We start from the raw sequence: 24,835 nt of genomic DNA on the forward strand, positions 1-24,835 counted from the left end.
ATGCAATATTTCAAGGAATTATTCAATAAAAATTTCTGTGCTCATTATAAAATTGGATTTTATATTCAAAAGGATTTAAACGCGGTGAATGATGTTTTATTTTATTTCAATTAATAAATGTTATTCTGGAAATAATTATGGAGTCTAATTTTGTACAATCCTCCAAAATAATTCAGTAAAATTATTTTGACAATCTAACATTTCAATTTTTGGCGACGAAGCCTGAGTCAGTTATAAAGCTTTGAAAATCATTAGGACAATCAACAAATTTATTATTTTAGACAATCAGTCTCGAGGAATGTTCAAGCGCTGATTTACATATTTCCTTCAAGACGGTCAATAAAGTAGTCTGAAATCGCGCATTTTTATAGAATAAAGATATTGAAAATTTCATAACAATCAGTTTTAATTGCTCTGACTGCGGCTATTTTATTAAAAATATTAGTGTCTCAAGAATATTTTATTAAATATGGCTGCCAGAACAGAGGATATATGCAAAAATTTAAAATTCATCAGAGAATTTATTGATTTAAACTTCTTAAAATATAACTGTTTATTTCAATTAAACTTGAACTTGAAAGAAATAAAATATTGGGATTTATAGCAACAATGGCTGTTATCCCCCGTTTCCACATGTAGAGAGCAAAAAACGAGAGAATGCAAGAGGGAATTATGGGGTCAATAACATTAATGCTATTACATTCGTGACGAAGGGGGTCATTATGAAGGTTAAAACGACTCAACAGTCCTGGTATTATAATTGTCTTGCTGATTAGTCTGACCAAGACAACATCTTCCCTTTGATTTTTGGACCAGGAAGACAGTGCTTCAATGCTAGGGATGTCACCTAAGGAAACGAAATATTTACTGTTTCTATAATTATTGATTGTGATTTGCTGCGTCTCTTCCTTGAGGCTTGAAATAATATCTTCAGGAGAGATCCATTCAATCCAAGGTGTATTTTCTGTAATTTATTTGGCTAAGCGATTTGCAAACTCGTTCCAGATTATATTCGAATGACCAGTATCCACAGGAAGGATATTTTTTTTAAATTTAGTTTGGCTAAAGTTTCAACTTTGGATGCTATAGGTTGGATAATTTTTGGCGACTGGAGAGAAATATTCTTCAACGATGTGAGCGCAGAGTAGCTATTTGTAAGAATCAAACAATCTTTTCCAGGAACAACCAGAACATCTAGTGCTTCAGCGATGTCTAAAATTTCTGCAATAAAAATAGAATTGACAGGATGGACTCAAAACATGAATTTTTGGACAGAAGAAAAACCAGCAATTGAGGTGTGCTGGAGAGTTTTGGATGCATCAGTAGCAATAATAAAATGATCAGGAAAAAAATTCCATAGTATTAATTTAAATAGTTATTAATAGTTAAAAGTTATTAATAGTCAATAGTTAAAAGTAGTTATTAATTTCAATCAAAGGTAGATTTTTATTTTGAAATTTGAAATCCATAAGAAAAATTTCAAAGTGATTAGAGTAAGTAGTTGGGTTTTCAGGCAAGGTGATAATTTTGTTGATGGAGGCGTTTCAGTTCTTGAGAATAAACGAAATGAATTTTTTTTATCTTTGGTAGTTAATTGAATTTATTGATTATTATGGGAGTGCTCTGTTAGAAGTAGGGAATGCTGTTAGCTATTTGCTTAGTAAAAAACTTGGAAGCAAGTCGTTTGATTTTTTTTCTGAAAGAATTTCCTGAGAAGCAATTTTCAAGACAACATTCGGGTCCATTTTGGGAGGCCTAAAGAAATTCTCAGAACTATAGTTTGGATAGAGTTGCATGCTTCAAACTGAGTCTCGGAAAACCAGTTAATTACGGTGCAACCATAGTAAAATAGGCTGAAAATGCTATTATTTGTGATATTGATAATATCTTTAGTTTTGGTGACATGGTTTTTTGATGGGAATATTTTGAGGCCATTTATCTTTTTAAGTGCATGATTTCTAAGATTTTTAAAGATTACTGAGTTTTGATTCCTTTTAAAAAATGAATACCAAGAAATTTAATCGTTTCATTCCATTTTAAAGGGCGGTGTCCCGCATAAGAAATGCGTGAAAAATTCAGCTATTGCACTTTTTTCTGGTGTAATTTCTTGTTTCCAGTAATTGCACCACTTGTATATGTTTTCCATTATATTTTGTATGTTTTGATACTTATTTCCCAGGAATGATGGCTGCAGAAGACGAAGATATCATCCGCAAAAATTTCCAAGGAGGGCAAGATTTATGCGACAATAGTTCAAATGAAGTATTTTGGGTTATTATCTTAGTTGCGTTCACCATAATTCCTTCAATGGAACATCGGTTGATATTATTAAAAAATTCGTGTGTTTTTTGTGTGATCCTCGTCTAATTAATTGTTTTTAAGTTGCGACTGACATTTTCTATAAACCACCAGGAAACAACTGTCGGGTTATGATGGGTATCGAAAGTTAAATCCATTACATAGCAAGAGGTTTGATTATGGATATCAGATGAACAGAGAGTAAGATATAAGATGGATTGAGTTCTTAAGGAACTAGGAATGGGAATAGTTGTACTGAGAATTATGAAATGCGAATAAGCTAGCCAATAAACGAAATCGTTACTCAGAGCCGATGAACGGGATGCTGCCCAAAGAGTGTGGTGCAAATTAAAATCGCCGAATATGAAAGTAGGTAAAGTCAGAAAATTAAAGAAGTGTTTTGCTTGATCAATATCAAAACCTTGTGGAACATATAAATTAATAATGTTGAATTTGGTATTCTGGAATTGTACTTCGACTGCCAAAAGTTCTAAGTTAAAATCTTCTCTAATATTGTTGGGAATTATTCTTCCGGACATGTTAGCAGAAGGCCACCACCCAGTCTATTTTGTCTATGTGTACGGAAAAATTTTTTGTTAGGAAAGGAAAAAATTTCAGTTTTGGAAAGAAAAGTCTCTTGAAAGACCCAAAAGGAAGAGGTAGAAAAAGGAGTAAAGACTAGAGCTTTTTCCCTTTAATTCTCCTGCAATTCCATTGCAAAAAGGTCATTAAAAAAAAGGATTATTATAAATCTGCTCCCAGCTTGGAGCTTTAAAAAGCAAAAGGGATTCGATCTAGTACAAGTGGCATACGTAGGGTTCGAAGTATTAAGGAGGACAAAACTGGAGTTTTGAAGCCATTTTACCAAATCATTGCTTAGAGGAGATGATTTATCTGATTCTCAAAGAGGAAGAAGGAGATTAAAGTGACCAAATATAAAAACAGGAATGGAGAAAGAATCAAATAACTTTTTACATTTTCTATATTGAGTCCTTGAGGAGCATATAAGTTAATGATAATAAAATTTAAGCCTTTATGATAAATTTCAACTGCAAGAATTTCATAGTTGCTATCTATTGTGTGCAGCACTAATTGGGATAATTCTACCAGATGCGTTTTTTTGGAATGCCGGTAATTAAACCACCTCCAGGCCGATCTTACCTGTCGAAATAAAACAAATTTTTCGTTGAACATAGAAAGTGATCTTCATGCTTGAAGAATGTTTCTTGAAAAAGCCAGAATTCGGATGAAGAAGAAGGAGGGACTTTGAGCCAATTTTTTTAAAGACGTCTACAGTTCCACTGTACGAAAGTCATTGTAAAAAAAGAAAACGACAGAAACCCAGAAAAAACCAGTCCCAAATTAATTATGGGAAAACAAAAAAATTTGAAGACACACAAGAAAAACAAAAGAAAAAGAAGGGGAAGGAGCGAGAGCAAGAACTAACCAAAAGCCCCTGCATCCAATTGCATTGGAATAGCAGATGCTTTGTGACTCTTTTCTAATGTTTTTTTTCCTTGATGGAGAAAGATTTTCGCTGCCAAGGTTACTGATGGTTGTTAAGTTATGTGACAGCGATTCCACCAATTTTTCAAACATTCCAAGGTTCATGTTAATTTGCTCTTTCATGAATGACAGTTTCTATCCTTTCATTAATTTTAATTACCACAGTTTCCATTGTTTTTCTCTTATTTATTCTTTGATATTTTTTATAGCAGCATTTATTTTGATAGCTGTCGAGTAACTAGATTTCTTTGATTGATTGTAGATTCGTCTCGCCTCAGTAGTCGTGATATTGCTTCTACATTTGAGCTCTAAAATGTCTTTCTCCCTGATATAAAATGGGCATCCTCTCGATGTGGCCGAATGCCCGCCTTCACAATTGATACATTTCTGTGGGGATTGACAAATGCCTGCATGAATGTCGCCACACAGATGTAAATCTTTGGTCTTTCACATACCCTTGACGGGTGCATGAAATTAACGCAATTTGTGCACTGCCGTGGTTTGTCAATAAATGATTGTATTTCTTGATTTGTAAACCAAATCTTTACTTCTATCGGCAAAAGTGTTCCAAGTTTAGTTATGAGAACAGTGATGTCTCCCGGGAATCATTTTGTTTTATAAATCGCCTCATCTCAACAATTTCAAATTCGTTACTTTTTGTTAACTCTTCAGCAATTTCTAGTAGTGGGACTTTTGTTGGGATATTATAGAATGGAAATCGGGAGGTTATATTATTAATATCCGTCGCAACTGGATATTTACTATGTTGTCTAAATTACGTAATTGGGCTGCACAAACAGGATCCTGGATTGTAAACAGGATTTTTCCCCTACGAGTAAATTTCATATTTGGTATGTTTCATGACGCTTTATTTCCTCTTTTATGAAAGATTGTAGGGTAAATGGGTTTATTTGGGGAATTTGTAATTTAGAGTCCGCATTTGATATTACAATATTAATTTCTTCGTATTCGTTTTACCCAAGGCGTAAAACCAGTTCATTTCTGGATTTTCCATTTTTGAAGAATTTTTCAGACATTGCAGATTGCATGATATTTACAGAATAGCAAATATCATTTTCTTCTACTACAGTAACATTTGTATGGCTCAGTTTGACTACGCTTTGAAACAGGAGAATACAAAAAGAAAAATGGACAGGTCTCACCTAACCACAAAGCACTATATCACACACCAATTGAAAACATAATTTCTAATAAAATAAAGGAATAAGGAAAAATTCTTTTGCTTCAAAAATAACAGCAAAAAATTATTCAAAATTCAAATCTCGTTCTCTTTTAACGTCAACAACGCCAAAATCTATAGAGATCCTTTTCTTATTTCATACCATTTTTTATTAGATGTATATACTAATTCATAGTTTTTGAAATTAGCTGTTCAGCCCTGCCTAGAATGCATATATTTTATATATTTAACTATGTGAGCCTGAAATAAAACTTAAGTAATTAATAATATAGCTATTTTAAAACGTTACCGAAAACGTTTTTCGCATTCATTTTTTTTTGTAGGAAATATCGCATTTTATATTTATTCCATAACGTTACACTCTCATTTTAATATGTGTTGAACATTACACTTTTCAGATTTAATTTGCAATAGGAGTTAATTTAATCATTACTCCTGTGTACGACAGTCTTTCATAGCCTGCTTTACAAAAATGCGCTTCATTTTTTGTGTGTACATTTTCCCTTTTTGGCGTCAAAAACTGCAAGCAATCATAATGCAATCCCCATTTTCATCACCACCTCCTTTTGAGCTAGTTCCTTTCTCCCTTTCAACTACTAACGGAAGAAGCCGAGTTCGGTTAACGAGCATCGGCGAGAGATTCATCGGCGAGAGATGGAGTTATAAAAAAATGGAATCACAGGAAGGAAAGATGTTATTAGCTGTGACATCACAACAGGAGAGGATGACGCATTTTCACTGTCGATAGCTATTCTCTTCAAAAAATAAACAGAAGGAACTGCTAATTGAATCCATTCATTTTCGTGAAATCTGAATCGAGATAGTAAAATACTTTGCAATATTTTCAGTTAGAAGCTGTATATTCTTAAAATTTTTGAACGAACAATATGGGAGGTGGAGATTTGGTAAGTTGAATGCATTTTCCAGTTTTATATCACTATTTCTTTTAAATTTTGAAATTTTTTTTTGCATTTTCGTAGAATTTGCTTGTGTTTGATTTAATTAATACTATTCATATTATGAATTGTAAAAATCATTTTTAAGTTAGCATCTAGACGTATTGTCACACTATATGTGCATTTCTTGCCTAAGATTTGAATTGTCAATTGCTCTTTCATCACACAAATTACATTTTAAAGGAATTTCTTGTCATTTATGGAGTTTGTTCAACTAAAATGCTGAATTATTGTTAGTATTTAATGAAAATAACTATTGAAAAATCAGCTGCTTTTAAACTTTGAATGCATCTTCAGAGGCAGATTTTGACAATATGAGGCCACTGGTGCTAAATTGTTTTGAGCCCCTCATTTGCAAACTCTATAAATGACAAGAAAATAAGGTGAACTAATATTTCCTTTTAACTTTTCCTTTATGCTTATTTCTTATCATATCATATCAATAATAGCATATCAATTCATATGCTATTATTTATCACAACTATAATATGAATTTTTCTTTATTTGTATAATGAATGTTTTGTATTATTGATTATATACAAATGTGAATTGAGCAACGATAAGTCAAAGGAGTTAATGAATTATGCCAGAAAGTAGATAATTAATTGGAAATGTTATACATCTTAGAATTGAAGATTTTGGACTTGGTGGTCTTACCTTAACGATGACGATGTCTCCAATATATCTTGTGTTTTTTAAGTCTAAGGAAAAAAAGCCCCCTTTTCTCTTTGTTGAAAATTAAATTTAATAAATAATAAAATTTGAATTATAATTCTAATTAAATTATTTTTTAAATGCATCAATTCTTTATTCAATATATCACTTTTCATTTTTGGCATTAGCTCTTTTATAATTTCCAAGGATTACAAAATAGTTAATACAATTAATTGAACTCAAACCAGCTATTTTTCATCATTTGATATTAAGTATACAATGAAATTACTTTTTTATTTCTTATGCATTCATAATTGATGTGCAATTTAAAATTTTTTATTAAAATTGAATTAAAAAATTTTAAAATGAGTTTAATTAAGTATAAAGAATAAGTGGACAAAAATAATTGTTACATATTTAAAAAAAATAATTAATATGAAATATTTTTCTTTATTAATATCAAATAAAAAAATTTCAACTTTTAAACATGATAGAAAATTAAAGTTTGTATGAAAATGTTAAAATTTGATATGCTAAAACTTGAAGCATTTAAAGCATTAAATTATGTAAATGCATACATTTGCATAATGCAAAAGGAGGTTTTTTTTTAATGTAATAATATGAATTTCAGTTTAATTTGTCTTTAGTTTTTATGTTATAAAATCATCTCGCATACTGAATATTGTGTTACATATATTGTTTAATTTCTTACAGAATTTAAAAAAGTCTTGGCATCCTTCTACCTTGAGAAATATAGAGCGTGTGTGGAAAGCAGAGCAGAAGCATGAAGCAGAGAAGCAGAAAATTGAACAGCTGCAGAAAGAGCTGGCTGAAGAAAGGGCCAGGGAAGAAATTCAACAATTTGCAGAAGATCAAGGAGTGATTAAGTGGGGGACAAATTCTTACTTTTTTTGTTATTTGTAATCCCATAGTTTAACTAAAACTTATGAATGTAGTTTTCAGGAGTGTGAAATTTTAATATAATTCTATTAGTGAAGCCTCTGGCAAAAAAATATGCGTAGCACTGCAATTTCTTTGCTATTTTTTATTGATCTAATGTAAAGCCCAGCATTCAATTTTGAGTGCTTTAGATTTTGTAATGTAATAGTGGCAAACATTTTAATAGTTTCATATGGGAAGAAAGACTGACTAGTCTATATTTTTATGAAATACTAATATATTTAGCACAGAAATTGCTGTTATTATTTATTTTCAGATGACAACAGTAAATATAAACCATCATATGAATTTCAAACTACTTCACTAAACAATTTTACAGCTGCATTCAATCCAGCACTTTGTGTAGCTAATTAACATAATTGTAAAATATTGTTAGAAATGTTTTGGAGATGATTCACCGTATCACCAAAAAGTACTTTATTCAGAAAAAAATGATATAAAAGAAATCAAGAAATAGGATTCAAAACTGAAAACTTAATTGAGTGTAAAAATAGACTTCACCATCTTCAGATGGCCTGCCTGAAAAATTAATATTTGTTATCTTCTGAAATAATTATCTTACAAAAATAGTCTTTAAATTATCTTAAGATTAAAAGAAAAGAAAAACCTTTTTAATGATATCAGTTTTATTTATGTGGAATTTTCCCTTTAATTTTAATATTTTTAATTCAATTTGATAAACTGTGTATAGCTACATTTTTAAATAACTATGACAGAATTCAAACTTTTCCGTCAAAATATTCAATTGCGTTTTTTTGCCAGTATTAATTGCATTGTAGGATTTTCTCTGCCATTTTTATTTCACATTATGTACTTTTTTAATTTGCAGTAAACTGATTCGATTGAATTCATATTTTTCAATTGTATGAAATAAAAGGATAAAATATTTTTAAAAATGCATTCCATAAATCATTTAATAGCCAACCTAAAGTATCAATGATCTGTGCAAACAAACTGATCGCGAAAAGGCAGCTAGTAATTAATCCACTGACAATGTTCTCTATTATAATTGTTTATTAGATTATCAATATTTTACTATAGATTTCTTTGGAGATCTGAAATGTAAAGATTGCAAATGTATATTTTTTTTAATATCTGCACTCAGCCGTCTTGCAACATGTGTAATTCGTTTAGTGCATATCAAAACCATGTTGTGTGATGAATGTTAGAATGCAGAATTGTTGGTTATGTCAGATAGCAATTTCTTGTTACTGTAATAGTATTTCTATTTTTAAAACATGCTCTATGGAAACAGTATTCTGAGATTGCTGTATTATATAAAGCTATTGCAATTTCTGCTATATATTATTCTGGAGAATACCATGCTATTGGAAGGTTTAATGTTATAAAATATTGCATACAAACTCAATCTCGCATTTTTGGCTCAGTTTTTTAAAAAAATATTTTGTAGAGCATTGAAAAATCTGTCTATTGTTGTTTTTCTATTTTGTAGTTGATATTGTTATTATTTTTATCATTTAAAATAATAGTTATTTTTCTTACTGCTAGAATCTTAACATCACTTTACAAAAAAAAAAAAAAAAAAAAAAAAAAAATCACTTAAAAATGCTTCTATTTAAACAAAAAAAAAAAGTTCTCTTTTTATATAAATGATGAAAACTATGACTTTTCTGATATATGTACTGGATAGAAATAAAGGGTAGCTTTTATCAGGCTAAATTTTAAATTACGATAATATTTTTTGTGCAGTTTTAAAATTAATTTCAAACTGAAAATTTCTTACAAACAAATTAAAAGGCTATGAAAAATATGTATGTTGTAATTTCAAATAAATAAATAAGGTAAAAGTCATTTAGTTGCTGTCCTGGATTGAAAATTTTTCATACTATACTTGTAGTATCTGAAGTGACCAATAAACAACTTTTTTTAAACATTAAAAAGCATCATATGGCTTTGCAGACAATAGGAGCAGGAAACAAATTCAATATAATAAGAAAAGGAATCAAGCAACATTCATTAATAGTAGTCATTTCAGTTTTCAAACTGAATTGTTACATCTTATTTTATCACAGAATAATGATTTAAATTACATTCTTTTTGAAAATATTAATGTTTTTTGTTGGATCTCTTAATTCTTAAGGATAGATATTAATTTTACTAATTTGCTCAGTTCATCATTTAAAAATAATATTTATATTGGTATCAGCCAGAAATATATATATATAAATTAATCTGTAATTCTGATTGTGAATTTTAACAACTTTGTGTAATCTTTCTGAATTCTTATGTATCTTAATATTTATATTTATATTTACATATTAATTTAATATGAAAATGATGGTTGATTATTAAGAAACCATTGTTAATTATTCAGTTGCTTTTTTAAAGCTTAATTGTGTTGCAAATATTATTCACTATAGTTACAGATTTAAAGTTCTGTTTAGATTCATTGATAGAAATATGAATTTTCATCTGCATATATGATTTTTTTTTAAAGTTGTGATGATCAATGATTTTTATATGTTTGTTTTAATCCTAATAGCTTTTTAAATGAATTTTTCATATTATGTGTATATTTAGAAAAAAGGAAGAGAAATTAGATTGGATGTACCAAGGTCCTGCTGCGATGGTCAATCGTGAAGAATATTTAATGGGGCGTAAAATTGACAAAACTTTTGAAACTCTTCAAATGATAGAAAATGGAGGAGAGTCACATAAAGATGAAGGTACCATATTCTATTTTGTAATTTGAAGTTGGCTTGTATTCCATTTGCTGTAATTCATCAAATTTGAATTTTTAGTGAATATTTAAAAATATTTGCTTTTGTATGTGTATCTATTTTGGCATTGTTACTTTAGCTTTATATGTTAATAGCTTAAAGTATGCATAATCTAGATATTATTTCTTATGTGTTAAATATATATAAAGAGTAATATATATTCCTGCTAACATATATAAAAATATATTAACATAAATTTTTTAACATATATAAAAATATATGCTATAAATTTTTGTAGTATATTAAATAATTGCCAACTATATTATTATATAGCATATCTTATATTATTATTACTGCTATGCATTTTTGTTAATGTACTAATAGTTATGAATCACTTATAATTTTTTATAAGAAATATTCAATTCTTAAATTACTCTATTTATTAAATTGCTTTTGATTGAATTATACATTTTGATAGAGATAATTGAATATTGCATCTACAAAACATCATGTTTCGCTGTAATTTTATACACAGGGAACTGTTTGAAATATTTATATATATGTATAATATAAATGGATAATAAAATTCCCAAGAATAATGTTTGTCAGATGTATAAGTTGGCCAGCTGACCAGGAAAATCGGAAATTGCCAATTAATTCCGGAGATCGATAAACATCATTGGCAACTAATACAAATCGAACATTTAATGATTGTCTTAAACAGAGACCATCCATGATTCTGCCCATGTATCAGGGTGAGGAAGATTTATATTTACATTTGGGGGTCTGAAATTTTGAGTATGTATTTCAATGCTATATTTCCAAGTTCCATCACTTCTGAAGAACAACTCTCGTTTATCTAGCTTATAATGGATTCTGATTCAAATTGTGTTAACTGTTTTTTATTGATTAATAAGTTTATTATTTGCCTTACTTTTATATTCTATATACTTATCAAAAAATTATTTTTTTGTCAAATTTTTTTGCATTGCTTTTGGTATTGCAATGACAACTTGATGGTATTATAATTCGTTAATTCATTGTATTTAAATTCAGCTACAATTGAGAGTAGGTTCAGCATTAGCCCAAGTTTTTTGGGTACAGTAAAATTGATTAAATTAATTAATCCTTTGTTTAACATCATATGAGGGTGGAAAGGAGTGATTAACCACCATATCTAAATTATATCATTGAAGAATTTTTCTTATTTTGATACAGATTTTATATTTGTAAACGAATTTATTTTTCTGTTAGTAAGATTATTGTTCAGCTCTGATTTGCTTGCTGGTAAGTGGTATGAATTGGGGAGAACCTACTGGGAGGAATCATTTCATTTCATACTTAACCACTCTGCCAAGATGCCTATGTATTTGAGCTGCAATTTTTTGAGTAAATTTGACAAACAGCTCTGAGATATCACTGGCTAGCTAAAAGTTGGTCTAGATGGGTATTTTCTATTTATATATTTCCAAAAGAGGGAAGGGTTTTACAAAATTAAAGTTTATCTGAAATACAATAAATGAATTTTTTTTTCTGAGCATAAAATTTTTGTTTTACTTTGATTTTAGTTAAGAGAGTAAAACAATTTTTAAAATAAAGTTGGGTACATATTGTTCAATAGTTAAGGAAAAGAAAATAAAGCAACTTCATTCTGAGGATATTAGATGCATCTAAAGAAAGTCAGGAAAATTTCTTAAAAAACCTGGAAATGTCAAAGAAATTCAAAACAGAAATAAGGGCCACTCTGATGCAGTAAAAAAAGTATTCCAGATAATATGTTTTAAAAAAATTGTATTCAGATAGCTATTAAAATGAATAACTAAGTTCTAGTTTTAAAATCATTTTTGATGAAAAAAAGAACCCAGGTCTTTTATTAGTATTGTATTCAGCTGCTGTATTCATTAATTTATTTACAGGTGCAGAAGATAGAACCACGTTTAGTTGTCAAAATCTCACTGGGACTGCTACTGTTGATTTGGCAAATAAAATTAGAGAAGACCCTTTGTTTAACATCATGTGAGTAGTTTGAAACTCCTGCATATAATTTAATATCAACTCATATGCAAGGAAAATGCTTTAAAAGAATCATTATCTTATAACTTTAAACCAGTAATTCTTGTATATATATAAATTTATTTATTTCACGTATCTCGGAAATGGCTCTGACGATTTGGATCAAATTTTATTCTTAGATTAGGTTTTGCTTTTTAGTTTATCTATATAGGCGTCATTCCTGAAAAAATGCAACTTTACAAAAAAGAAAATATTTTTTATGACTAACTATTAAAAGTATATTCAGCTTCGAAATGTGGGCAGTGCAGTATAGTGGTCCGAACAACATAAGTAATGCATGTGTTGTGGGCCCTTAGTTGAAGTTGTGCTTTTTACTTAATTTTTTTTACTTATGTACCTATATCCAATATTTTTGCTTTTTTAACTTATCTGTATAGGTAACTTTCCTGGAAAAAAAATAATAATTTTGCACACAAATATTTTTTTAATAACCATTAGAACCTTTTGCTATTTGCTCTCATACTGACAGTGTCATAGAGTGCCATCTCGGACCCGATTTTTACCATGGTAAAACTGAGTGTAGGTTAAAAAAAAATAAGTAATGACAGATAAACTGTAAAATGAATCTGTAATATAGCAGGTTGTTTCAATTAAAAAAATATTAAATATAAATACATAAGTAAAAAGTGCATTCATGATTTTTATAATTTAAATGACCAATTCATATACTGATTACAAATGAAAAATATTCATATGTAATCAGTATATGATTCATACCTAAATATTTTCTCCAAAAAAACCCCCACAATTTTACAAAAAAAAAAACCTGCTGAATGAAGTTTGGACTTTTTGATATTTTCTATAATTTTAGGATTTTATATAAAAATGTGAACAAATGTCATTTCCAGAAAATGTATGTATATTTCATTTAATGTAAAAACTTGCTGTTTTTTTTCTGACAATTTTTTCAGAACTGCTCCTGATCAAAATATTTAGCAAACAAATATGTGGTTTTATTAGGCATTGGAGCCTAGAGATTGTTTTTTCTTATTTCATTTCCAATATGTTTTTAAATTATGAAGTTACCATTTTGATCTCATAAAGATTAGTTTGTATTTATCCGAAAAATGAATTGACATAATAATTTAAATTAAGTAATGGTTTATTGTAAATATATTTTTTAGTAATTATATTTTTAATCATTTAATTAGGAAGAAGGAAAAAGAAGAGAGAAAAAATCTTCTGACAAATCCTGTAAAAATGAAGCAGCTGCAGCAATTAGTATGTATTATGCATGCCACTACATATTTATTTTAGAATATAAAAAATTTGTGCTTGATTTAATATGAAAACACAATTTATGTATTTCTGTCCAGATGGTTCTGTAAAAAACTGACTGATGATTTTTTTTTAAAAGTTATTAATATATGAAAGTAATTTTATGTACAATGGTTATTACTGTATAATGAATATTTTCTTGTGTCTCATTTAAATATTTGCAATATTTAAAATAATCTTCATTAGTTTAATACATGTTATTGGTACATAGTCTAGTGCACTGAACTACAATTTTTATTCATTTTTGATGGAGTTATTTAATATTTATATATTTGGAATAATAAGTAAAGTTTAGGAAGTAATACAGTTATTGTCATCCAGCCACAACAGCTGGTTTGATTTTACTAATTTTTGTTTCATATGAAAACTCTTCATCTTTAGGTAGCAATGTCTATCTGTCTTTATTTTTAAGAGAAGTTCAAAACTACTACTTCATTCTACATTCTCTTTGGGGGGAGAAACTTCAAACTTCTAAAACTATAATTAATCAGTTTTGAATTTCATGTGAAAGTAAATGACCCTCTAGATAAATCATAAAAGTTTGATTGTTCTATGTCATTTTCAATCATTAAGAGAGAGAGAAGACAAAACTAAAACCTTTCAACTACAACCTTTGAAACAATTTTAAAATATTATGAAAGCTCTTGATATTTAGGTATGTCATCATCGGTTGCCCCCCCCCCCTGCTTTTCATTTAAAAAAAAAGTCTTTAAAATATTATTTCAATATTTCTTTTTGGAGAGAAACATCAACAATTTGCGTCACACAACTATAGTATCAACTTTCAAAAAAAAAAAAAAAAAAATTCTTTTTTCTTATGAATGTTTATGACCCCTAAATGCATCATCAATGGTCATATATCTTCTTCTTTCTCCAATTGAGAAATATTGTTAAGTGAATAGTATCCTCAATCTGTGATTTTTCTGTTTTTTATTGCCAGTTAATTTTGCTACTGAAATATCTAAGATAAAGAAATTTTGCTTTACCAAACCATTGCTGGTGTACAACTACTTCTTCTTGAAGTATAGCTAACCATTCAGAATGATAAAATATATAAATTCCCAAAACAAAATAAAAAATTTAAATTATGATTTGCATAATAATGATATAAGTTTCTAGATAATTAGTGATTTTTGTAAAGGATAAAAAAATAATAGTGACAAAAATTGAACAAATTTGATTTAGCTGTTGAAATCAGTAGCTCAGTCTATTTTGCAATATCTCTCATATGAAATAAAAATTACTAATATCGGTACATAAGATTTTTTATTTAGGAATTTTAACTGTTGAATTTTGTCTCGCCAAATTTTAGTTTTTACTAAAAAAGAAAAAAAAAAAAAATGCTAGTTTTAACACTTAAAATTTTTAAAGAAATAAAAAAAGAAGCTTTTCAAAACTTTTATTTTTTAGTACTTAGATTCTGTTATTTTATAACATTTTTCATCTTTCTATCTATTATAACTCTTATAGAATTTTTTTCCCCAATTAAATCTCCCTTCACATATAATGGTTTATCGTGATTGACAGAGCAATGCACGATGTAAACTATTGAACATGAAATTTGGAAAGATACTTCTTGGGTATTAGAGGCTGACTATTTCAAGATTTTAGAAGTTTAATGTAAAAAGTAAAAACATACTTTTAACATGTTGTCATCAAAACATCATTCATTGCCTTTTTCTTTCTCTTTCTTTTTCATCTGTCATTAAATTTGGAATTTCCAGATGTCTTTTTTTTTTTTTTTTTTTTTTTCCCAAATCATTATTTTTTGCATAAGATACCATATGAAGATTAATTGTGTGAGGTATTATAACTAAATAGGGGACATCTTTGAATATTGATCTCTTAGATGCTATAGAAATCTTGAAAAATTATTTTTCACTTGCTAAAAAGTGTATTTGAAGTTTGTGAAATAGAATTCTCTTTTAGGTACCTCATTTGTAAGAATTTTGGCCCTTTTTTAATGATAGCTTTTCTCTGTAGTCCATGAATCATTCTCACTATATCATTTCAGTTTAGTTCTAATCTAAAAAGTTTTAAATAAGAAGGGATTATCTTATCACATTATTTTATTGATCATACTGATCTTTTATTTGCCAGTAGAGAAAATAACAAATGCTCAGAACTTATTCTGGACATCTTAAAAAGGCTAGCTAAACCCAATTACTTTTCAGATGTTTACTAACGATAATAATGGGAAAATTTTGAATAATCTTTAGTATGTATCAATAGCTCTGTTTCTTGTTTTGGAATTTTTTTTTTTTTTTTTTTGAAAATATGTGTATGTGTATTGGATCAATTATTTTGAATTATTGAAGCTTATATTGGATTTTTACACATTGATAGACTTCAGAATTTTCAAAATAATGCTATAATTTTTCCTGAAAATGAAATGGTTAGATATCACCCATCTATTTATTAATTTTAATTCTTCTCTCTCTTTTCAGCTGAAAGCCTCACTTGGTAATAAAAAGAGCAAAAAAAGCAAAAAGAGCAAAAAGAAGCACCATGGTAGTGACTCTGAAGAGGAACAGAAGAAGCATAAGAAACATCAAAAGTATGCTTCATCTGAATCAGATGAGGAGATTTCTTTATCAAAGAAAATGAAGAATAACTTAAAGGTATTTAGTATTTTTGAACTTGTATATCTAAATTATTTCAGCATTTTATCTACACTGAGTGACAACTCAGATAATGGTATGAACAAAGATGTATGGCGTTTCAAGACTGTTTATCTGGAAAATAATGTATTCTATAAGAATGACTAAAAGATCTCTTTTTCTTTTTTTAATGATTTTTAAAAGTATAAAGTCAACATTTTTCATTCAATAAATAATGTATCTGTTTCTAATGAATTAAGCACTTAATAGCATTAAGTGCTGAATTCATTGTCTTTCTTATTCATGACAATATCAATGAACTAACAAACCAAAGCTTTAAATTGTTTTATGATTTATCAAATGTTAATCTATACTATACAAGGCTACTTTGTATCAAAATTCACTTTTATGGCTAATGTAATAGAATTGAATGACAGCTATTCTCAAGTTCCTCATAGAATATGGATATATATATATTACTACCGTGATTTACTGTATGCATTTGAAAAATTACTACTTGAAATGGTAGGCACAATAAATATTCTAAACATTTGCAAAAAAAAAAAAAAAAAAAAAAAAATGCTTGTTGCTTTTTGGCTACAACCCCATTCACATCCTTGTTTGTTTGTTTTTTTAATTATTTTTTTAAAATATGAATGTAATCATTGGGCAACCTGTATTTGAAAATAATTAATGTATTTCTGCAGAATTTAGTGTTAACATCATTATTCTAGAGTATGTTATATATATGTGTGATATAAAATTTAAAAATTTGTAATCATTGAATTTTTTTACAATATTAAAATATATAGAAGTATATATAATATTCAATTATACATAATTAATCATACATATTTTACATTATTAATTTTATATATTTTTAAATTTGCATTATTTTTTGTCATGTAATCAATTATTGCTATCTGCTTCTCTTTTCAATGGTGAGATTTTGTATACATGCTGCTTAATGAAATGTGCTTCTTTCTTCAATTCAAACATTTTTGTTAGAATAAATAATTGAACATTATTGCATTGTCAATTAAAACATCATTATAATTTCATAATTTTACTTCAATTTTGACTGAAATTTTTAATAGGATTGCTTTGTTCTATTTGCAGTTTTCTAATGGTTAATTTGTGTACTTAACAGTTCAGTAGTTAATAACATCTTTGTAATGGTTTTAAGAAGTCTGTGATTTACATTTCAGTGCTAAAAAGGGTCTATTGATTGATATATTTTGCTTTTTTAAGGTATCTTTCTGATTTGATTCATATACTTTTTAAAATTTTTTTTTTGTGTTCTTCCCTTGTACTCCATGTTTCATAATTATGTGTGTAGCTTTTTAGTGGTATAAAAGTGTAATTATTTTTCTTTATAAAGGAAATTGATAAACATGTAGATAATACAATACCAGATTTTGTGAAAAATGGAAAAAATATATTTTAAAATAGAAGGAAATAGAGAAGAAGAATTTAGACCAGAATTGATTTATTGAAAACAAAATATAAATTTTTGTAAATGATCTTCCCTGAATAGCTGAATAAATTATTTGAGTGATTTCCCTCCAAATTTAACTATGCTGATATTTGAATAAAGGACTATATATATATATATATATATATATATATATATAATATAATATGTGCTTATGCCTATAGAAAAACAAGTAAATTATTATTTTTGAGATTCCATTTGATAATACTTGAAAGTAATTTACATTAATCATCAGACATCAAACAGACCTCTTTCATTATTGAAAAAAAAAGTACATATAAGTGTTGATAGATTATTTCAGATTACAAAAAGCATTTGATTAAAAATTAAGATAAATATTTTTTAAAATTAGTATCTTCATGTATTATCTTTATTGAACACTTTTATAATGTTTTATAAACATTATAAAGCATAATGTTTGTAAAAATGAAATTTTCTTATTGATTTTTCATTTTCTTTCTGACTAGGGAAATTTTGCACTCACATTTTCTCTGTGGTTTAATAGTTCTAAAATTATCAATTAGTTAATTCACGTAGTTAAGTTTTGGATAATTGTATGTTAATTACTATGCTATTGATGAATTGTAGACTTAACTACATGGTAAATGTAATCAATAGAATAATATAGCATCTTTGGCAATTAATCCCTGGCATGCAATTAACATATAAGAGACCAGTTTTATTCCATGTAAAAAGTATTACTTGGTAGTTATTTGGAAAAAAAAAATTGATTGAAAAATTTCATAATTTCTACTATAATAATTATAAATTAAAATGCAAAAAGTTTAAATTTGATTATATCTTAAAGATTTTTTTTATTAAAACTATTTTTGAAATTTGCAGCATAAAATAGCTGACCAAAACAATTTCTCTTCTGAAAGAAAAAAGCCAAAATATGAAGTCAGACAACCTTCAGGTAGTGAGGGAAGACACAAGAGTTCTTATGTTCCATCCAGTGAAAGAGATAAAAACTACAGATCAAATGAAGAAAAGAAATCTCGGCATCCCACAGATTACAGAGAGTCTGAATATTACTCTTCCAGAGAATCATATCATCATTCATCTAGAGAACCTTACCATTCTTCTAGAGAGTCATACAAGAAATCCTCTAGACAATTTGATTTTCATGCATCTAAAGAATCCAATCTAAGAGAAAGAGATTCCTACAAAAATGGTTCAGTTGATTCTAGAAGCCATAGTCATAGCAAAGATCAGAAAGCAAAAGAAGAGAAAAAAAAGTAAGCTTTCAATAGAATGACTGGCATAGAGTATACTTTTTGAAATTTTTATTGAAATCAACATTATTATTTTATGTTATGCATAGCTGCTTATTTCATAAGAATAATGAATTCCTATTGATTAAAATAATGTAACTTATAAAAGTCAGGGGCAATTATATTATGAATTTTTATACAATTCTGAATTTTCTACTATTTGAAATCCAGAATTCTTGAATTTTCTGTTATTAGATTTAAGATTTCTTTATCATTATCATTATCAAATTAAAAATTTTTTATAGTGAAACTCGCCAGATGTAACAACTCAGACAGTTTCAATTGTATCTTTAAAAAAATGAAGGGTTTTTTTTTTTGTTTGTTTGTTTTTAAGAAAATTTAGTAGTTTATTTTTTATTTTTGTCCATCTTTGTGATAATAAACATTTCATGAATTTGGTGACAAGTCCTTTTTGTAATTCTAAATCTATTCGGAACAAATATATCATTGTAATATTTATTTTAATTTTGAACATGTATGTTTAGAATTCCAAGAGTCATCTTCTTGTTAATTTAATTATTATTGTATTTATTATGATATATATTTATGATGAATATATTTATTATCATATTACTACAAATTTTGGCAATTTCAATTTATTAAATTAGAAATTAAATAAATTCTTTAAAAAGCTTGCATTTAAATGATGCATTATGTGCTAAAAAATTATCTTTAAAGAAATATTTTTATCAAGTTTAATAGCTTTGAATCTTGTTGAACATGGTGAAGCAACAATTTTTATTACTTAGATATATTTGATAGATAATTTGTTAAATATAATTTACTTAGATGAAAAATTTTGAGATCAAGAAATCAAAAAGTTATTCAGTTAGTCTTAAGCAGAAATTGAAATTACTGATGTTGTTTACTTTTAGGTTCACCTACAAAATTAGTGAAAATATTTAAGTTGGGGCTGAAATATTCAAACTAAAAACATGAAAATCAATTATGTCTTACTAGTCTTATGTCTTACAACTAGTCTTAACAAATGTAGCTAAATAAATTTCTTTTAATTTTTTCAAGGTCCCATTTTTGAATGTCCATTTAATTATTTGGATAATATTCTTATAAATGAATTTTTGAGAGTGGATAATCTGTATGCAGTACAAATAGTAAAATATTATTTATTTTCTTTAAACAAAAATACAGTGATGTTTTGGGATCAAAGAATTCTACAAAATTGCATTAGGCAAGATTTTACAGAAAATTCATTGAATAATTTTTTCTATGGCATTTTATCAAAATTCTTTATTTTCCATAATGCTCCCTGTAATTGGATTCTGCTCTTTTTTAATGCCAGTTAATATGAAATTTTAACAGACATTTAGATTCTAATGGTATATTGAAAAAGATAGGTATTGCCTATATTAAAGTGAACTTTCACTTATTAGTTGAGAAAATATAAAAAATTCTCAAAGATTCATGTTTTTCCCCCAAAGTAACCTGAATTCAGCATTTTTTTTAAAAAAATTGCAAAACCAAGGTCTGAGTAACATTGCAAAATCATGTAATAAATAACTGTTTTAAAATTTGCACTTTTTCTGTAGTGAATGATTTTTTTTTTTTTTGAAAATATGAATATCAAAAAATTATTAAAAATTGTAGTCATTAGTGAACTATAAAATAATTATACCTACAAGCAATTTTAAACCATTTATCATCAGCTTATTTAATAATTGGATGTTTATAGAGTATTTTTAATGAAGCCACTCAAAAACATTAGGCTGATTATCACACAAAAGAAGAAATTTTTAATTATGAATTATGACACTCTTTTTTGGAATTTTATAAGAAAGTTAAGAGTAAGATATTGATTCTTAAATATATTAAAGACAGTTTTCTGAAACATTTTTTTTTATTAATGCGCTTGAAATTAAAATTAAATTATTTTCTGTTTTTAGTTTTTGACTATAATTCATTATTCTACATAATATAGAATTGTGAAATCAATTTTTTCTCAAATTTATTGTCAGATGATATTACTCAAATGGAATAAAAAAAATGACTTATATTAATGCATTAACTAGCAATTATGGTCTGGAAATACTGAAAAATTGCTTTGTCTTCTTTGTTTTGTGCAGCAGGGCACAAAATTTGAAAATTCAGCATATCAGGAAGTGTTTGAAAGTTGATGCCGAATTTCAGTCACTGTAACATGAAACTATTTAAACTAAATAAACATGTGTAATAATAATGAATTGCTTTCAGAAAACTAAGCAATGAGGAAAGGGAACGTCTCCTGCAGGAAATGCAAGATAATGCAGTGTGGAGAGAAGAGCAGCGCAAAAGGAACACTCAAAGGTATAAGGAGGAAGATGAGAAGGAAGAAATGAACAGAATCGACACATCAGACTTCCTCAAGTGAGTAACTTTCGAAAAAATATCTGTAAATTTTTATTCTCTCCAAAATGGTTATGTTACTGATAAATAATAGATCTGATAAATTCTTTTTTGAATTTTTCAGATTTTTCTGTTTGTCTGTTTGTTTATTTATAAGCAGAGTTCGTAAATGAATCCCAAAGTAAGTTGTACTTGAGTAAAAAATGATGGGGAAAAAAAATGCATATTAAAATTTTTTTAACAGCATGAGGCTTTTTTTCAGTATATTCTCCAAATGAATCTGAATATTTATTTCATTTTATATTAAGCTTTTTTATTTCAATAAAATAGAAATTCCTTCCAGATTTTTTCTGATTCATTGATTATAGTTGTAATTTTCATATATTGAATTTCATTTATCTTAATAATAATTTTGAATTATCTTTTTTTGCATGTAAGCAAAGTTGTAATTTTCACGCACTGAATTTCATTTATCTTAATTATAATTTTGAATTATCTTTTCACAACTTGACAGGCCAATAGGTGGTGGTCATCTTGTTGATGGATTTTATTCAAAATTGATATTTGAATGCAACTCTGGTGACAAAATTCTGTTCCTAAATGTCATAAATATCATAATGCATAATTCTGTGGATGTGTGAATTTTCACATCCACAGGATTGGATAAATGGTCTTTGTATAGAAATGTAGATTTTTACCATAGTGTGAATAAATTATAGTTGAAATCTAGACTTTTATGTAAAGATAAGATTTTTGCATTTTTGAAATATTGTATTCTCATATCCAGAGACAAATATAATTTCCATAAGGTTTTATTTTTTTTAATTATGTAGGTTCATTGAAATATAGAGCTCAAATTTCTTTTGATGTTTTTAATAGTTTTCAAAAAAGTAGAAACTCCACTTTATATTGATTTTAAAGTTGTTAAACCAAATCTTTGAAATTATTTATATATGTACAATATGGGAAACATTTTTATAATTACCTTTGTAATTTGAAATGTTTCTTTTCTTTTCTCTCCTTTCAGGCCTATGCTTTCCAAAACTGCCGGCAAGGGGAGCCTTGAAAACCGTATCAAGCAAAAGATATTTACCATTCAGAGAAGCGATAGAGCTATGGATAAGAATTTTGCCAGACGTGACTGACCACTTTTTCTTGAAATCAATTTTGTAAATTATTTGTACAAAATAAATTTTATGCAAGAACATTCTGGAATTATAACTATATTTATTTTATATTTACAATCTTTCATATTTATTAGATGTTTAAATAGACTTGTTTCACATTAAAATTTTTATTTAAAAAATAAATCTCAAATTATCCATTTTTGTTATTTAGTTGATATTTCTTGCTTTAATTGCTTTACACCTTGTAGCAGTTTTCACTGATTATCAGTAATCATATATCTTATTTTCATATTTATATTAAAATCAATAAATTCAGAGTAAAAACATTGATGGAAATCATATTTAAATATTGAAAGACATTTGTGTTGTTAATCATTAATGGATGTTACAATTTCAAGAAAAAAAAAGCTTAAAAAAGAGAGAGAGAGAGAGAGAAAACGAAAAGAAAAGGTAGGAAAAAGAAAACCTATCTTGGAACTTTAAAATTGCACAGATTTATATATATAATGAAAGTGTTTCTTTAATTCTAACTAAAGCTGAATGATGATAATATTGCAACATCACCAGATCTTGTCTAAGGTTAATTGATAACTTTGAAATTGTAATCATTTATTAAAGGTAAGATTTAATAGTTTTCCCATAGCATAATTAAATAGATTTATATTTTAATATTTAATTAATACAAATCAAGTTTATTTATGTAAATGCCAAACTGTTTTGATTTAATAACTGTAAGGCTTTAACAGTTCTCTTTTTTTAAAAAAGAAACTATTTACTTTAGAAATAAATTATTTTAGAAAATGTACAATAATATGAAAACTATATTTTTTTTAAAAAATTATGTATATTTATATGTTTATTATCAAGCATGAATTACAGATATTGAATGTGAAAAATGGAAAAGGTCAGTTCAGTCAATTAGGGAGTTAAAAGATAAATTAAAAATATTATTACTTCATGATAAGGATGATTCAAAATCTTTTATGGTGATTTTCCTATGTATATCTGTTAATTGCAATATAATTTATGGTTTATTATTCTTCACAAAATTTGTTAATTCTTTAATAAACATTTATGTATACCAGCTCGATAAAATATATATATATATATATATATATATATATATATATATATATTTGACAAGTATTTTTTGAGTTTCTGTTTTAAAAATACATTACAATAAAGTGCCATTTTTAAATTTATTTATGTATCGTTTATATTTATATGTTATAAAAAAGCATAATGATCTCCAATGGAAAACTTCAAATTTATTTTATTTACCAAAACAAAAGTGGTATAACCAATGAATTCAACTCTGTTAATAATGCTCTATTTAATACTTAAGAAAAGTCAGGACTTTAGACAGCGATTGAAGATGGAATATTTTGGACAATGGGTGATGGAGTATTTTTGGGAGCAATATTTTGATCTGATTTGTAATTTCCAAAATTGTAATTGTACAAAAATTATTTTTACATCATCCATATTATCCTTTTAATAATACCGTTTATTTTTTGTGTAATTATTTTTTGGGTTTTGAGTTATTGTTTTTTTCATACGTATATGTAATTTTCAGCAATAAATTTATTGTTCCTGTGAGATTAAAATCATTTTTATGGTTTCTTCGATATTTAATTTTATGGGTTTCTTCTATCAATGAGAGCTAAAGAAAGATTCTATTTATTACCCGCCAAATTATATGAGAAATTAGAAAGTTAAGTTGCAGAGTAGTGAAAAAGGATATACAATTAGAAGATACATTATTCAGCAATGCAGTGACGCTATGGAATATGTCTCTATTAAGATGTTTCTTTTACACAATAAACAGAGCAAGTACGCTGTTATTAGAAGGTAATAATGCCTATCTTAATTTGATGCTTAAAATTACTTTTTTCAGGGAATCATGTACAAAATGAGTTGAAAGGGATTTAATTGGAATAAAATGCAACCAATATTTCATTGAACCAAGTGATGCAGATCTAAATGTATTACAGTTTTTCATTTTTCTTTGCATCATTACATGTTTAATGTGTCTTAGAGTGTATCTAACTATTGTTTAAGAATTATATTTAAAAAAAGATTTTTGTGTATAATATATGAAATTATCAATGATATTTTGGAATTTTTTTACCATTATTTATATTAAACTATCATAAGTCTATTTATAAAGCATTCACCATCAAATAAATTTTTAAAACATTCTGCATATCATAGCGAGCACTAATTATAAATGTCATTAAGATTAACTTTATTATTTTTTGAGATATGAACAATGCTCATACAGTGGCACTATGAAAAAACTCGTTCCTCAGAAAATTTAAGTAATGTAGTAATGCTTATTTTTAAATGCATATAATTAAGCATTAATTAAATGTCAATAATTTGCTATAAC

At 26.9% G+C, this 24,835-nt stretch overlaps 1 protein-coding gene across 1 annotated transcript; it reads left to right on the top strand.

Annotated features, from left to right (window-relative positions):
* The first annotated feature begins 5,671 nt into the window (after positions 1–5,671).
* On the top strand, positions 5,672–22,523 carry LOC129966642 (pre-mRNA-splicing factor CWC25 homolog). Its single transcript, XM_056081142.1, has 9 exons — positions 5,672–5,910; positions 7,330–7,502; positions 10,117–10,262; positions 12,173–12,272; positions 13,481–13,550; positions 16,055–16,228; positions 18,546–18,940; positions 21,185–21,337; positions 22,344–22,523. The coding sequence occupies exons 1-9, from the start codon at positions 5,893–5,895 to the stop codon at positions 22,459–22,461; spliced, it is 1,347 nt and encodes a 448-aa protein (XP_055937117.1). The 5' UTR covers positions 5,672–5,892; the 3' UTR covers positions 22,462–22,523.
* The last annotated feature ends 2,312 nt before the right edge of the window (positions 22,524–24,835 follow it).

Source organism: Argiope bruennichi, chromosome 4 (assembly GCF_947563725.1).
Source record: "Argiope bruennichi chromosome 4, qqArgBrue1.1, whole genome shotgun sequence".
NCBI lineage: Eukaryota > Metazoa > Arthropoda > Arachnida > Araneae > Araneidae > Argiope > Argiope bruennichi.

Coding starts and splice junctions, on each gene's coding strand:
- LOC129966642 (XM_056081142.1), top strand. Junction 10,263..12,172: donor AGAGTCACATAAAGATGAAG/GTACCATATTCT, acceptor ATTTATTTACAG/GTGCAGAAGATAGAACCACG. Junction 12,273..13,480: donor GACCCTTTGTTTAACATCAT/GTGAGTAGTTTG, acceptor TCATTTAATTAG/GAAGAAGGAAAAAGAAGAGA.